The sequence below is a fragment of the Callospermophilus lateralis genome, chromosome 3 (genome assembly GCF_048772815.1).
Source record: "Callospermophilus lateralis isolate mCalLat2 chromosome 3, mCalLat2.hap1, whole genome shotgun sequence".
Taxonomy (NCBI): domain Eukaryota; kingdom Metazoa; phylum Chordata; class Mammalia; order Rodentia; family Sciuridae; genus Callospermophilus; species Callospermophilus lateralis.
In genome coordinates, this window is record NC_135307.1 from 197328269 (window position 1) to 197344856 (window position 16588).

The following is a 16588-nucleotide window of genomic DNA, read 5'->3' on the forward strand; positions in this document are numbered from 1 at the left end:
TATTACTTATCTGGTTTGGGTCTCTTGCAGAAGGGGCTTTATGTGGGCAAGATCATAAAGGATGTACTTAAATGATACACATAATTAAAGGTCTGTCCATGAGGATGGCACCTAGGAGGGTGCAAAGTGAGAGGAGTTTCAGCTGACCAGGGGCTCGACAAGCAGTGTGCTGTCAGGTGGACACTGTTAGCAGCACACAGACCCTCAGGAGGCTCTGCAAGGTGAGACGGTGTTCAGCAGGACCAGGCACAGGTCTCTGCAAGGAAGGTCTCCTCGTTCTGTGCCCACCAAGACAGCAACTCATTCCGTGGCCTGGGAGTGAAAGGCCAGGGTCCTGACTGGAGAATCTGCAGCAGGGGCTCTGGGCTTACGGAGACATGGGCCATGTAGTAGGGGAGGCAGCCCACTGACCACAGAGACCAATGGGTGCTGCACACTAACAGGGAGACTCTCCGCTCCCTTGGCTGCTCTAGTCCTGGGCCCCAGGCAAGCCAAGGACATCCCATCAATGAGAAGTCAGGGAGAAGAGAAGGCAGGCCCAGAGAGGAAGCCAACACCCACTTCTAAACCAATGTCTTCGAAGTGGGTGCTGAAAGCAAAGGGGTGTCTGTAAAGCCAGCCATGGGCCCATCTCTGGCTGAATAGCATAGGGAACAGCCGTCAGGCTGCTGGGAGTAGGTCTGGGAACAGGGAGAGGGTACAGACTGTACCTTTGAGGTGGCAACAAAGGAAGGCAAAGAAATAGGCAAGTGCTGACAGAGGACAATGGGAGAAGCAGAAGCCATCTACAGGGGAAGTGGGAGGAAGGGAAGTGGCAGCCCCAGGTGGCCAGAGGGAGAAAGCAGGTGGGGTGGGGCCTCAGTGACAAAGGGAGGTAGAGAGGAAGCAGAGCTGCGGTGGAAACAGGAAGAAAGAGGGCTGAGGGGAGAGGGGCGATGGCCTCTGCCAGGAATCTAGAATCGCCTTTCACCACCACTGTCACCAGCCGAGGACTCTGACTGGGGAGAAGCCATGAGGATTCTGGTGGGACAGGGTACCAATGCTTGCTGGTGTTAAACCTTCCGACTATGACCACAGTGTTCTGGCTACATAAGGTGACGCCCCTCTTCTGGAAAGGCACACAGTGAAGTGTGGGGTGTGGGAGGCGTGGTGTCTTGACTCACCATCCAACCATTCAGAAAGCCACAGAGACTGGAGAGAGAACATGGGGCGCAGGGCAACTGGGGACTCAGGAAGACCTGGGCAGGTACGTGTGGGGCTCTTTGTACTGTTCTTGGGATTTTCCTGTACATTTGAAATTACACCATAACTAAAGATTACCATAAGTGGTACAAATCCAGAAGGTGGGGCGCTACAGATAACTGGCCTGATGTCTTCAAAACCTCAATGCCGTGATAGACAACCGTGGGTGCAGTGGAACTGCTGTAGCTTACAGACTGAAAAACACAATCAAATGCAACATATAATCCATGGCTGGATGCTGGACTTGGGGGGAAAACACAGCTACAAAGGCGGTTTTAAGAATAGTTTGGAGGGCTATGGTTGTGGATCGGTGGTAGAGTGCTTGCCTAGCATGCCTGAGGACCCGGGTTCAATCCTCAGTACCACATAAAAATAAAGATATTATGTCCACCTTAAAACTAAAAAATAAATATTTTGAACAACAAAAAAAGAGAATAGTTTGGAGCTGGGTGTAATGGCACAAAGCCTGCAGGCCCAGTGACTTGGGAGGCTGAGGAAGGAGGATCACAACTTCATCACCAGCCTCAGTAACTTAGTGAGACCCTGTCTCAAAATGAATAGGGACTGCATATCCAAGCAAATGAGCGTTGCCATCAACTCTGTGAGCTGATAACGGCTCAGGTCATGGGGGTGGTAGGGGTGGTGGGGGTGGGGGTGGCTACCTTTGAGTTGTGTGTAGAAATATTTCAAGATGAAGGTTCGTGTTTGTAATTATCTCTGAATGGTGTGTGTGGAGTAAATACGTTTGTGTTAACGGCTGCGATGAGGAAGTGGGCGCACAGGCATTCGTCATGCTACATGAGCTCATCGAGCTAACACAAAGGGATCCCCATCTGTGCCCCAGACTCACTTAGCAACACCTCCTGGACACTCTACCTGGGGCCTTCCAGGCACTGAACACTCAGCAGGTCCAGGCCAGACGCTGAGGCCACCCACACCATCTCGTGGCTCCCCCCACCACTAGATGAAGCCAGGCCAGGCATTCCTGACAGGCTTCCCAGGGCAGCACGAGCCCAGGCTGAGCCCACTTCTCCCCAGAGCACCTCGGTGGCCTCCTAGCAGTCTGTGCTCCTTCCCACCCACCCCACCCCACCCCTTCTGGAGCACCAAGTGATGATTGTAAAATGTCATGTCCCTCCCAGACCTAAAGCCTTCCAGGTGCTCCTGAGACCTCGGAACACCCAGGCCCACCAGGCCCTGGTCTGCCTGCCACATGCTCAGGACCCCAATGTGGCTTCAGGCAACACTCTTAACCACAGTGTGTGACCCTGCCCAAAGACCCAGAGATCCACAGCTCCCTGGCTCAGGGCTTCCTGCTCCTCCTTGGCATCTGCATGCATACAGATGCCATCGGTGACCACCTAATCTAAAGAAGCCCTCTACCATTACACTGGCCCACAGTAGGGGTGGGCCACAGCAGGGCTCCCACCCATGGCAGGACCCAACACTGTCCACAGGTGCAGGTGTTGAAGTCCCCCTCCTTGCCAGTAGGTGGGTGCTGTTTTATGCAAGGCACCCCAGAATCTGGAGCAGGTACCTGGTTATAGTGAGAAAGACTCGTTGAGTGAAGTGTGTACTAAGATAACTTAGAAAACCCACTTAGAACTCTCGTTACTGCAACTGTAAGAACAAAAGTATGCATGCAGGTAAGAGGAGCAGCTACCATGGAAGTGAGCCAGTGCCTGAGCTAGGCTGGCCAGCAACCCAGACTGACCGCCTCCCACCTGTTCTGGTGGCCTGATATGTGACCCAGAAGCAACCCACACATTCAATAGGACTCCACTACAGAAGTATCCAGAAAACATATTATACAAAATATAATATCTATAAGTTCGCGATCTAGTCTTTGAGTATACAGTTAAAAAATGTTTTATTCCCAAAATTATAAACATATTCATTGTATTTGAATTATATCAATAAGTGACTACAAATAGGTACACAGAGGCAAACACTAAGTCATTTTAAAAAGTATTAAAGCTTTATTTTATTGAAACAAACCAACAGTCTACCACTAACAAATAATGTTAAAAAGCAACATTATCAATAACCATAAATGATCCAATTAGAATAAATTTGACATAATATTGCTTTAAAATGCAATTAAATGTATTGTCAAAGTAAGGGACTTACAAAATTAGCTAATTTGCATGGTGTAAATGTCATGTGGACACAGACCAGGAAAAGGAAAAGAACAGGCCCTGCTGCGAGGCCCCGAGAGGTGGCCCAGCTCAGTGCAGTTTGGCCATGGGTGGGCGCCCTTTCTGAGAAGGTTCCAGGTTTGCCGCACCCATCTTAGCCCCGCCTCCAAGCAGACTCCTGCTGGGTCAACAGCAGCAACTGCCCAACAGCTTGGGAAAGATAAAATCAGGATGCTGAGGGTTTATGTACTGCACTGCCTGGTCACTCCTGGGAGGACAGAGCCAGGTGCTGACCAACAGAATTCCGGGGCTAGCACCCCACATTGAGGTCCCCCAAGGCACAGCTCAAACCAACTATTGAGTGCCCCTTCTCCCTCTGCAGCCCCAGGGGCTGACTGAACTCACTCCAACCAGGCATTCCATTCCAGCAGAACCGAGCAGGCTCACCAGCCATCACAGCCTACAGCTGCACAGATGGGGCCCGGGCAACCAGCAGCCCCCCAGGAAGCCAGGAGTGTAGGGCAAGCCCTGGTTCCCCTGGTCAGCCTCTGCCCTATGGAAGTAACTGAGGCCCAAGCCACTTATGGGACACCCGTTTCTGCCTTTCTGCTCTGCTCTTGTGCTACTCTGCTTTCATCCCCTTCACGAGGCTTTCTGAGGGCAGAAATCACGCCCCATGAGCCCCTCAGACCACAGTGCAATGCACGGTGCGCAGCAGTGCTCACCCTGCTATCGGACAACAGGCACAGCATCCCACAGATGAATCTAGGCTGGATCATTACTTTAGTAAATGAAAAGTTACATCATTAACGAGCAGAGCTTCGTTCATATTGGACTTGGTATGTGACAATAGATTCCAGGAAAAAAAGGGCAGTTTGAGTTATCCTTGGAAAAAAAGGACAAATTGGTACACTGATAAGTAAACTTACAAAATTCTAAAAATCTACCTGGCCTACTTAAACACTAACCTTTTTAAGAGAGTCCCCATGTCTTTCCTGAATGTACTTCAGGAATGCCGTGGTCCACTGAAGAGTCGTTGCCTTATCCGTCTCCGCGTTGCAGAACGGAACTAAAAGATTCAGCTCATCACAGCAAATTCGGATTCTGCGCCTGCAGTCAAAACCCAGAGGAGTCAGCTGGCAAAGCAAGCAAGCAATGGGAAGTTCATCATCTTGCTAAAAGCCAGAGCTCCTGGAGCTGGCCTCGAGTGCTGCAGAAGCACCCTGTGCCCCAGGAAGCCCCTGGAAAGCCTGCACTACTGTGCTGCCACACTCCCGTATAGAGGCTGCTGCACCCATGATACCCTAGCGGAGTCCAGTCCCAGGAGTTTTCTGCTCACTTAATTATGATCAAGTCTTTGGAGGAGATAACATCCCTTTTGTAGGTGAGAAACTCCAGAGAAGAGATAAAGAACTTGTAGCAGTTTGATAAACTCCTGAGGTCCAAGTCTCTAGACCAGGGATGGCATCAAATTTCCTAACCCTGGAAGCAAAACTGTGTGCGCTTTCTCCAGGCAGATCACTCCTCTGGTCAAGACTAGTAATTACACCCTGCTGTCCGTGAGCCAAGAGACACGATGGGAACTTGGAGTGCCAGACACCTTGAGGGGCCCTGACAAATGAATCGGACTGCCGCTGTCAGTCTCCTGAAACCTCAGCCTTTTTAGAGAGAATTTAAATCATAGCTTGAGTGTTACTATTATATAGTTTTTAACCTTTATTTCTTACATCTAGCAAAGTCCTAAATGAGGTGACACTGGGCACTCAGCAATGTGGCAGTCACCAGGCACTGGAACACCTGTGCACTAGAATTGTACTAACGACTGCACCAGAGGAAAGAGCAGGCATGCACCAGAGGAAAGAGCAGGCATGCACCAGCCGCTCCCTGTCTTCCAGGCACAGGGCCAAGAACTCTTCAGCCATCTGCTCATTTAATTCTAATCAAGTCTATGCAGTAGATAACATTCCTTTTATAGGTGAGAAACTCCAGAGAAGAGATAAAGAACTTGTAGCAGGTTGGTAAACTTCCAAGTGCTGCAGTGAAAATTCACTTTAAAACTGTCGCAGGCATTAGAAAAATGTTCTTAAACAAATGTCCAGGCAGGCAGAGTGCAGAGGCCCTTCACAACCCACAGCAAGTTCAGGGAGGTCCCTCAGTGTGTGCACACATGTGCAAGGGAGGGATCAAGTCAGCTTCAACACATCTCTTCAAGAAGCAATGGACTGAGCCAGCACCATGGCGCACACCTATAATCCCAGCAGCTTGGGAAGCTGAGGCAGGAGGATCGCAAGTTCAAAGCCAGCCTCAGCAAAAGCAAGGTACTAAGCAATTCAGTGACAACCTGTCTCTAAACAAAACACGAAACAGGGCTGGGGATGTGGCTCAGTGATCAAGTGCCCCTGAGTTCAATCCCTGGCACCTGCCCCACCCCGCCTCCTGCAAAAAAAAAAAAAAGGAACAACCAATTGCCCTAGACTGACATTTAGGACCTCAGCTTTAAGGCTGATATCTGTCTCATTCAATGTTATTTATTTCCTAAGCCTAAAACAAAACTGGTACACAGTAATTAATTATGATTAGGGAAACACTGAAGAAACCCCCTATAATAGAGAAAAATTAACCACCTTGATTCTATGTAGAACACAAACAAAACCCTCAGTAAGACCATTTAAATAGCAGTTTAAACCCCCTCCTTCCCCAACATTCTTAAAAGAACCAAACAAAATGCAAAACTAAGCCGCCTACTGTGCCAAGAGTGGGCCTGCCTGGCTGCTCTGCTCAGAAGGGCCTGCTGACGAGGCTGGCCGTCAGCTGGTGTCCAGGATCTGATGGACAGACAAGATGTGGCCTGAAGCACCTACTCTCTGCTCATGAGATGGTTTACCCTGAGCACCTGCGTCCCTGGGAGGACTCCATTTGCTGGGCAGGGCATGCAGGATCCCCAACAAAACCACTGCGTCTGATGACCTCTCCTGCTTGGCAACCTCACTGTGTGGCCCACACCTGCTGGGGAAGTGCGGGCACCCGGTGTGCACTGGGAGGGACCTGGGAAGCTCACACCTGGTCTCCCCAGTCTTCTCCCAGGTGCCTGAATCCCTTCCTTAGAGTGAGTCACAGCCCTGAGTATGCCAGTGAATCACTGAACCTGGGCTGATCCTGGGGACCCTGATCAGAGCAAAACAAAATCAATGTGACCCCTGCTCCTGCCCTCACTCAGGATAGTTCTAGAGAACTGTGCATGTCGACCTGACCGCCAACCGCACACATACCTCCTGTCTCGCTCCATCCGGTTGTGCCTCTCGCGACGCTGAGACCTTCCTCCCTGGGGCCCGCTCTGGGCCTGCTCCCCCAGGTTAGACTGCGAGGACTCCGAGGACTGCCAGGCACCCTGTGCAGCGGTGGAGCCTTCACCCACATTCTGAATCTCTCCAAGGGCCCGCCGTTCTACACTTGTGTCCAACTGACGAATTCTACTCCGATTCCTCTTATTTATTGCTTGTTTACATAGCGCTTCTTCTTTGCAAAAGAAGGAAAAAGTGGTATTTTAATTTTTTATTCTTCTTAACTTGTACCTGTTAAGCTGAATATATTTTTTGGCATTTTCAAACCAAGATATAAACACTATTGCATATGCAGCAATCTGAGCCATAAGAAGCTGAGGCAGCAGAGAATCCACATACACTGGCACTGAGCTCCAAGCCTACACTGCATGCAAAACTGAAGCATGAGTCTACCATGGAATCCAATACTGCTCCAAGTGTTAACATGACCAAAGCAGCCTTGTCAAACCTTTTCTTTTTTTGCAGTACTGGACACTGAACCCAGGGACACACTATTCCTGAGCCACATCCCCAGTCCTTTTTATTTTGAGGCACAGTCTCACTAAGTTGTTGAGGCTGGCCTCAAACTTGTGATCCTCCTGCATCAATTATGTGAATCGCAGGATGACATGCATGTGCCACCAAGCCCAGCAAAAATTCCCCTAATCAAGTGTTGCTATCTATGAATAGCAAAATCAAGACGCTGTTCCCTTTTTCTGAAATCAGAATAGAAAAGAAAGCTAGAAATATTTTCTACAAAAAAAGGTTTTCTTTACATATAATTATTCTGACAACTGGTATTTTAACTGCAGTACTCAGAGGAGAAGAAAGGTGGGTTAAGATTAAACACGTCCTCACCCTGCAGTGACTCTTCACACAAAAGGCACAGTAAATGGCATCACAGCCTTCATGTTACATACTGCAGCATGTGCTGCACAAAGATGTCGGGGTCCCATCAAATCAGGAGCAGGAATCCACTTAGCAGGAGTGGTGACCTATAGTCCCATACACTACACAAAGCCAAGTGAAGGATCTGTCACACAAATTTCCTGATGGTGGAACATTTTAAAGGGGACATTCCAAAGCTTTGGTGGCAACTCCTTCCTTAACTTAGCCATCGGCACAGGACCATTCCAATGTTCATCTTTACTCCTTACAAATGTCAGTATGCACTGTTGCATAAAATGTCCTAACATGGAAAATGACAGGGAGAAAGCAGCAGCACTCTTCCCCATCCTGCCTGCTTAGTCATGAAAACATAGCAGAGCAGTACTAGCCTCCTGAGTCACATGAGAAATAATTCTCTTCGCAGAGGAAGGAGCTGAGAGCATTTAAGGATACCAACTATACCTTCTGCAATGTCCTCCTTTCCCAGTCTTTCTGACCCTTATGGCCTCTGGCTACTAGCCAATCCCTGCCCACCTATAGTGTCCTCCTATTACACACCTCAAAGGTTTCAGATTTCAGACTCCTGCTCACGGTGTATCAAACAAAAATAATCTGTAAAATGCTTTCAGTAATGAAGATAATGAATAAGTCTGTCATTTTACTGTTAAAGTCCACAACAGAGTTCTCCACACTAAGGTCAATCACAATGTTCGGAACTCAGAACAACATTCAAAGTGAGAAGATGGGGGGGCAATCAGCTCCCTCCCTCCCACAGCTGGAAGAGCCTACTGCTTTATCACTTACCTCCCACTTTAATCCAAACCTGCTCAGGCAAAGCTTTATTTCTGCTACCTAAAGTCTGTTTTGTGGACTCAATCTCCTGTTGGTAACAGAAGGAAAATGCTCGGGGTAGTCCAATGTCCTGGTGCTTGGCAGCTTCCAATATAGAACACGAGTTGCTAGAACTCTGAAAAAATGAAACAACAGGAATCTTAGGAACATGGGACTTAACCTGTCCTTCACTGCACAAGCAAAACGCACATAGCAGAGCACCCTCAAGTCACGGGCATGCCACTTGAATCTGTTTCACTGAGGATTTTCACACAGCCCCAAACCACATAAACGTTCTCCATTTTAAAAAGTTATTAAGTTCTATGAAAGGCAAAACAGTTCTTGGAACCTAAATCTGCCTGTTTAATACAAGAGGGCTGGTCATCTTCCCACCTGCGTCTGTGAAAGGCTGGGATTTCCACCAGTGGAGCAGGCACTTGTGAACAGTGGATAGGTGAACTGCAAAGCAGTAGTTGCTGCAGCGGTTTTATTTTTCACTAATGTTGTACATTTGTTTTGTTGCTGATGAAGAGGAACATTCATTAATTCAGATGGATGTCGAATAAGAGTTACCAAACTGCCAAGACAAAAGAAAGCCCAGAAACCTGAGAATAAATGGCAGAAAGACTCCAGAAATATGAAGTTCACCCACTCGCCCACTAATGGGTCACCTTTACTCTGGTTGGGAGCGGGATCCCTGCTCTGCAGCACCCTCACACAACCACCAACCAGTGCTAGCTCCTCCTGGAAGGAGTGACTGTGCCTGACATCAATCTGTAAGCCAAAGATGGGCTCAAGAGGGGCCCAACCACAGCCTTGGAACAAAGGAAAACAGAACTGTCACTCTTTTCCACAGCCACCCCTGAAGGTGGGTCACCAAGTGGGCAGCACGCTGCTGTGGCTCTGTCTTGCAGCTGCAAGCTCTGAATGGCTCTGCACATGCCCTATCAGAATCAGCTCTCTGGAAGGCAGAAAGGCTTTTCTAGGAAGAAAGCCCAAGGCCACCTGTGTCCTAGTCCCAACTCTTCCAGGTGCCACCTGGAACTGTGACCTCAGCGCCTGCACAGAGGGCCTTTCAGGTCACCCCACACTTGGGTCTGCCTGCTCTTTGCTGAAGACAGTGTCAGATCTGGATGGTGGCTTTTATACGGGGACACCAAGACTTGGTGGTGGGCCAAGTCCCCTCTCCCCTCCACCCAGGGCCAACTGTAGTCCCGCTGACACACACTCCCCTCTACCCAAACCCTGCGTGTGGCCAGGCTGACCCCTGGTGCGTGTGTGGCGGGGGCTGAGCCCTCTCCTTCACCCAGCAGAAGGTGAGCTGGGGGTCCCTTCCGGCACCCCGCAGGTGGCGGGACTGCGCCCGCGCCTCTCCATCCAGCCCCACAGGCGGCGCGGCGGACCCTCACCCCGTCTCCACCCAGTCCCCGCAGGCTGCCCGACGCCCTGCACGCACTTGTTGAGCGCCACGCCGGGCTCGGGGGGCTCGGGGCCGCGCGGCGCCGGCGGTGGCTCAGCCGGGATGCTGTTGAAGCGGTCCTCCAGGCGGACGCGCACGGCAGGCTTGGCCCGGGCCTCGGGCGCGCCCTCAGGCCCCGCGGCGCCCGCGCCCTCCTTGGCCGCGCCGTCGGCCCGCGCCCGCGCCCCGTCCGCGCCGCCCGGCGTCTTCTCGGCCGCGCCCGCCTCGCCCAGCAGCATCATGCGCAGCTCCTGGAAGTCGACGTGGCCCAAGCAGGGAGCGTCGGCCGCCAGCGGCGGGCAGAGCACCGGGTACACGGGCGGCGCCGGGGCCAGCGCGCCCGCCGCGCCCGCGCCCGCGCCCGGGCCGGCCAGCAGCGCCGAGCCGAGGCGCGCCTCGAGCTCGCCGTCGGCCGCCTCCATGTGCGAGTAGAGGATGTGCTGCAGCTGCGTGTACTCCACCTCCGTCATCTCCACCAGGCTCAGGTCCGTGGTCGTGAAGCTCAGCCCCGACTCGCCCAGCGCCGCGTCCCCGCCGCCCGCGCCCTCGGGGCCCGCCTCGCCGCCCGCCGCGCCCGCCTCAGGCGGCGGCTCCCGCGGCCCGGGGCCCGACATGCCGGCGCGGCGCGGCCCAACGGCGGGGCGCGGGCGCGGGGGCGGCGACGCGGGCGGCGAGGCGGGGACGCGGCCCGAGCAGGACGCCGCGCCGGCCACCGCGGGCGCGCCGTTGGGGGAGGGAAACCGCTGAGCACCGCGCAGCGCGCCTGCGCCGCCCCGCCCCGCAACGGTAACCCCACCCCTCAGGGCCACGCCCCTCCGTTACCCGCCGCCCGCCCCGCCCCGGCCCAACCGCCCCCTGCGACGGGACGGCCGCCGCGTGCGCGCGGGACTCGGCCACGCCCCCGCTCGGCCACGCCCCGCTCTCCGCCGGCCACGCCCCCGCTCCCGCCACGCCGGAAGGATGCCGCGAAGCCTCACTCCCAGACATACGAAGTCCGGCCGGCTTCGCCCCGCTGCTCCCTGGCCACGCTACTTCCCAGCTACTCCCAGTCCGGTGCCTGGCCACGCCCCTCGAGAGCGCCGAATCTGGGCACTTTGCATACACAGTATCATCCAGTTTGCGCTCATTTTAAGAAACTCATTTGCAGGCTCAAAATAATTACAGCATAGAACCCCCATCTCAGTGGTTATAGGAATTAGGACATTTAGAGGCCTGGGACCACGCAGGCTCTGAATCTTGCGCTCATGCAATCACAGTTTGGAATGCCTTTTTTTTTTTTTTTTTTAAACCGTCCCTTTTTTTTTTTTTTTTTTTGTGTGGTACCAGGGATTGAACTCAGGGGGCACTCTGCCACTGAGCCACAACCCCAATCCTATTTTGTATTTAATTTAGAGACAGGGGCTCATAGAGTTGCTTAGCATCTCGCCTTTGCTGAGGCTGACTTTGAATTCGCATCCTTCTGCCTCAGCCTCCTGAGCCGCAGGAATTACAGGCCTGCCCACAGAGCCCGGCTTTTTTTTTTTTTTTTTTTTTTTTTTTTTTAATAAATGTAACATTATACTACACTTGCAGTTTTATAACTTGCTTTTCTTTTTTTCCCACCTAACATATCCCCAGTGGGAAAATGATGGACTCCCAATAAAGGCTATCAGGACAACTGGTCACTCATTTTCAAAATTTTTAGATTATTCTTGTTTTCGGTACTGGGGTTCAAACCCAAGGCCTCATGTACGCTAAGTACTTTACCACTGAGCTATATTACTCAGCCCTTTTTATTTTTTATTTTGAGACAAGGCCTTATTAACTTGCCCAGGCTGGCCTGGAACTTGTGATTCCCCTGCCTCAGTACCCACCAAATAGCTGGGATTAAAGGCATGTGCCAGTACTCATCCCCCTTAGTCTAGAGCATATACTTCATACCTAACATAAAAATTAGTTTCAGATGATTGCAGTAACAACTTTTTCAATCAGAATTATGAAATCATTAGCTATACAGCATGATATTTTAAATTTTTTGAGGCAGAAGATTGTAAGCATGACACCAACGGGGACCACACATGCACAGACACACCCTGGGGATTTTGTTACAAAGCAGATTCTGATTCTGGGTTGGACCCTTAACCCTGTGTTTTTAGCTGGTGCTGGTGTGCTCAGAAGAGGAAAAATTGGGCTGGGTTTATGGCTCAGAGGTAGAGTACTTGCCTAGCATGTGTGAGGCCCCGGGTTCAATCCACAGCCACACATATAAGTAACTAAAGGTATTATGTCCATCTACAACTAAAAAATTTTTTAAAAAAAAGAAGAGAAAAAAATCGAGGTCAGTTCCAATTTGGCTTTCATTTATTGGAAAAAAACACTACGGACTCCTACAGATTCTTTCGGTTTCTTATTTAGATATAAAACATGAAAACAATCTGGATTTACTGGAGTTTGCCTAGAAATAAAATGTAGAGAAGGCTGGTCATTGGCAGAGCGCTCTCCTAGCACGTGCAAAGCTCTAGGTTCGATCCTCAGCACCACATAAAAATAAATAAAATAAATGTATTGTGTCCAACTACAACTAAAAAATATATATTAAAACAATATATAAAGAGAATGCTGAACATGCTTGTATAAACCCCAATATGGCTCTGCCTTTGGGAAGGTAGCCCTCTGGAGGTAAGAACCCTACTTGAGCTGGCCAAGGATCTGAGCAGAATACAAGCAAGCAGGGGAAAGACCCCTTTGGTCAAAAAGCATTCCCCTGCTCCCATATATGCAAGGGGGAAAAAAAAGGTGGCAACCATGGACCATTGCTAAAATCCAACAGGGCCAATGAAGAAAGGAACCAACCTTCAAAGACAGGAAAACCAGGCTCCGGGTGGGGAGGTCATCTAGGTGGAGGCTCACAGTGGGTCAGAAAATCAGATTAGTGGCTCAGGACCAACTTTAAAATCAAAAGCCAAGCCAGGTGCGGTGGCCCATGCTTGTAATTCTAGTGACTCAGGAGGCTGAGGCAGGAGGATTGCATGTTTAAGACCAGCCTGGGCAACTTAGTGAGTCCCTGTCCCAAACAAAATGAAAAAAGTGCTGGGGGTGTTAGCTCAAGAGTAGAGCATGCCTGGGTTCAATCCCAAGTACCAGAAGGAAACAAAAAAGCAAAACCTCCAAGTGAACTGTGTGCAAAAGGACCAGTTCTGAGCAGGAGGATACGGTGCGAATACGTGTGTGCACCCAGGTCATTGTGTACCTAATGCCTCTTGTGTTTCGCAGCTACCCACTGATTGGATGTTGGGATAGTAGAAGTCCCGGTTGTGGATGAAACCCAAGGTTGTAGGAAAGTTAGTTACAACAGAATGGCATGCTGACTTGTAAAAAGTGAACTCCTGACCTCCTGACCCTAAAAAGATGTGCCTCTGCTCTTCTGTCACAATATACTTCTTCCCATACACTCTGGGAAAATGCCCACTTCCATGTCTTGGAAGAGGAAAAGTCAGGATGTAGTTGGAACATCAGATGTTGGCCTAAAGCAAGGCTACTTTTGAAAACAGCAAAGGACGAGAACTCCCAACGGCCAGAAATGAGGCAATTTGCTCCCCAAAAAGAAAATAATCAGGTGCTTGTGAAAGATCAGGGTCTATATTAATTCACAAAAGAGACAAATATGATCCCTAGCAAAACCTCTGTAAAGGATGACTACAGATTCTGTCTCTCTGAAGTGGGAACGACCCCAAGATTTGGAAAGACCAAAGGGACATGCAGAGTGGTGAATAATAGACACAGAGCAGTTGAATTAGCCCAAGGCAGGAAAAGAGAAAACCCCTCTGAGAGGTGACCCTTGAGCCCCAGGGCATACGTTCACATGTCGGATAACAAGGTGTCGCCAAGTCTTAAAGGTGTCCGGTAACATCGACCACTGACCAATCCATCCCAGTGATTCCACAGTGGGTCGTGGAATGTCAGCCATGCAGAGCTGGAGTCATGAAAACTGAACTCTGCACAGGGTAACATATCAGGGTTCAAAAACAGAAACCAGTGAGGAAGACAGACTTGAAAGAACTGGGGAAATGGCAGCAGCAGTCACCCAAAATCACAGCGAGAGGAGAGCCAGTGAGCGGAGCACCAGAGAGCTGCAGGATGACCTCTCACCACGGGGACTGCAGCCCTGGGGCCAGGGGGCCAGGAGGAGCACATTCCAAGAAGTGACGACCGACAAAACCCACAGAACCAAGAGGCTTGACAACCTCAAACAAGAAAAGGATGACTAGACTCCTGATCAAATTACTGAAAATCAGTGAAAAGCACTCAAGGGAACTAGCGGAAAAAGACATGATGTTCAGAGGAGGTCAGGGACAGATTGGGTTAGGCAGAACAGTGCAGGCGGGACTCCTGGAGTGACATCTGGAGAGTGTGAAAGGAAGACCGCACCTTACGTTCTATTCCCCGCAAGACATTTTTCAAGAACAAGGCAAAATAAATACTTTTTTGAACATGCAAAAACTAAGTGAGCCTGGGGTACAGCACAGTGCTGAAGGGTTGCCGAGCACACACAAGGCCCGGGTCCATCCCCAGCCTGGCCTATCCCCAGCCCCTCATAGTCCATCCTAGTGGACTTGTACCCCTGGACACGTCACGGAGGTCCTCCAGGACCAGGCAGGGCAGTGCTGGATAGGAATCTGGGTCTGCACAACAAAGCAAGGGGCTGGGAAAGTTACCGTCACTCAGCACAGCCCTAAAGCCCCCTGTGAACTGACAGAGACCATGTGACCATGAACACAGGAGGCAGGAAAAACGGAGAAAATGGAACAAGGGACAACCAGGAAAAGTGGAGACTAAGTAGCTCAATGGAAGGTTTAAAATCCGCAAAATCACATAAAGTGTCAGTGGCATAAGTATGAAAAAGTAGGAATGACCAGAGGGGACCAGAGCCCGATGGCAGGACATCCACGAGAAGGGCAAGGAGAGGGAAAGTGAAAGGGTAGGAAAGGCACCCCGAGCTTGCACTGATACAGAAAACTGCAGGGATGGTATGATTTACCACAGTAGGTGTCACAGCCAAGCGCTCTGCGCAAGATGAGGGTCCTTTTGGTAACGCAGTAGGCCCATTCATCCAGGTGGGGGAACACTTTCCTCATTAGAATGCACTCAACTATGTGCAGTGGCCACACCCATCATCCCAGCAACTGAGGAGGCTGAGGCAGGAGGATCCCAAACTCAAGGCCAGCCTCAGCAACTTAGCAAAGCCCTGTCTCAAAATAAAAATAAAAAAGGTCAAGGGTATGGCTCAGTAAAGTGCACTCAACCAGAAGCATGAGAGTATCAGGAGCAGGGAGAAGTGGACAACCCTCAGGGAGAGTTGGAGGTGCCAACATCCGTCTCAGTGACAGATGGGACAAGCAGTAGCCAGCAGGCTCTGGTGCTATTCCAATGATGCACGTTTTACTTAACATTTGAAATTCAACTAATGTAATTTATTATATTAATAGATTAAAAAATAAAAGCCATGTGATTATCTAAAACGTGGGGGACAATGTATTTGATAAACCTAACATCTGTTTCTGATCAAAACTTTGCAAATAAGGGCCAGGTGTGGTGGTCACTCCTGTTATCCTAGTGGCTTAGGAGGCCAAGGCAGGAGGATCGCATGTTCAAAGCCAACATTAGCAATTTAATAAGGCCCTAAACAACTTAGTGAGACCCTGTGTCTAAATAAAATATAAAAAGAGCTGGGGATGTAGCTCAGTAGCTGTTTCCCTGGGTTCAATCCCTGATAGTGAGGCTGGGGGACTCTATACACAAGGAATGGAAGGTAGCACCCTCAACCTCGTAAAACACATGTAGAAAGTAACTGCTACCAATGTGGTCTTGGACTTCCAGTCTGCTGACTGTCTTTTACCCTCAAGGTTAGGCACAAAGCAAGGTAGCCACCATCACCACTTTCATTGGACATGGTACTGAAAGTTCTACTCAGTGAAACAAGGCAAGAAAAAGGAAAAGCATTGAGATTAGGAAAAAAAAAAAAAAAAAAAGCACAAAACATCTTTCCTTGCAAACAGCATGATGACCTATGTAGAAAATCATGTGAAATTGTAAAAAAAGCAGGCTGGGGCTGGGGCAGGGGCTCAGTAGCAGAGTGCTTGCCTAGCATGTGTGAGGCACTGGGTTCCATCCTTAGAAGTGCATCAAAATAAGCAAATAAAATAAAGGCATGCTGTCCATCTTCAACTATAAATTTTTTTAAGAAAAAACTAATAAGTTCAGGTTTTACATATTCTATTCTTGAAGAATACAAGAACATGGAAATATCAATATATTTCTATGTGCTAACAATAATCATGTGGACACTGAAATTAAACACAATAACATTTACAATTGCTCAAAAGTATGGTTTGGTATTAATCTAACAAAACGTGTTAGGACACACACTGGAAGCTACAGAACACTCATAGGCAAAATCAAAGAAGATCTAATAATAGACACATGGATTGGAAAACCCATTCATCCAGGTGGCGGAACACTTTCCTCATTAGAATGCAAACAAATATGTAAATATAAATGTAAGTATATAAAATCCCCCCCCCCCAAAGGATATACAGGTCTAATGAAATCCCTATCAAAATCTAGCAATATTTTGTTCTAGATATAGACATGATAGCAACAGCCAGATTCATTTTTTTAAAATCGATAAACTGGACTTTATCAAAAGTAAAACCTTTTGCTCTGAGAAATTA

The 16588-nt window shown here is 49.6% G+C and overlaps 1 protein-coding gene across 3 annotated transcripts in view; it reads right to left on the bottom strand.

The window, feature by feature from the left end:
• Tcfl5 (transcription factor like 5) overlaps positions 1-10497 on the bottom strand; it is an 18070-nt gene extending 7573 nt beyond the window's left edge. For 2 of the 3 annotated variants that reach the window (XM_076852094.2, XM_076852096.2), the window contains exons 1-5: positions 9876-10497; positions 8813-8996; positions 8393-8555; positions 6650-6896; positions 4349-4490 (exon numbers count right to left, since the gene is read on the bottom strand). In XM_076852094.2, coding sequence (XP_076708209.1) covers positions 4349-4490; positions 6650-6896; positions 8393-8555; positions 8813-8996; positions 9876-10492 — 1353 coding nt within the window. In that variant the 5' untranslated portion in view covers positions 10493-10497. The remainder of the gene's footprint in view (positions 1-4348; positions 4491-6649; positions 6897-8392; positions 8556-8812; positions 8997-9875) is intronic. The other variant, XM_076852095.2, reaches the window with a different exon arrangement.
• Between the last annotated feature and the right edge of the window lie 6091 nt (positions 10498-16588).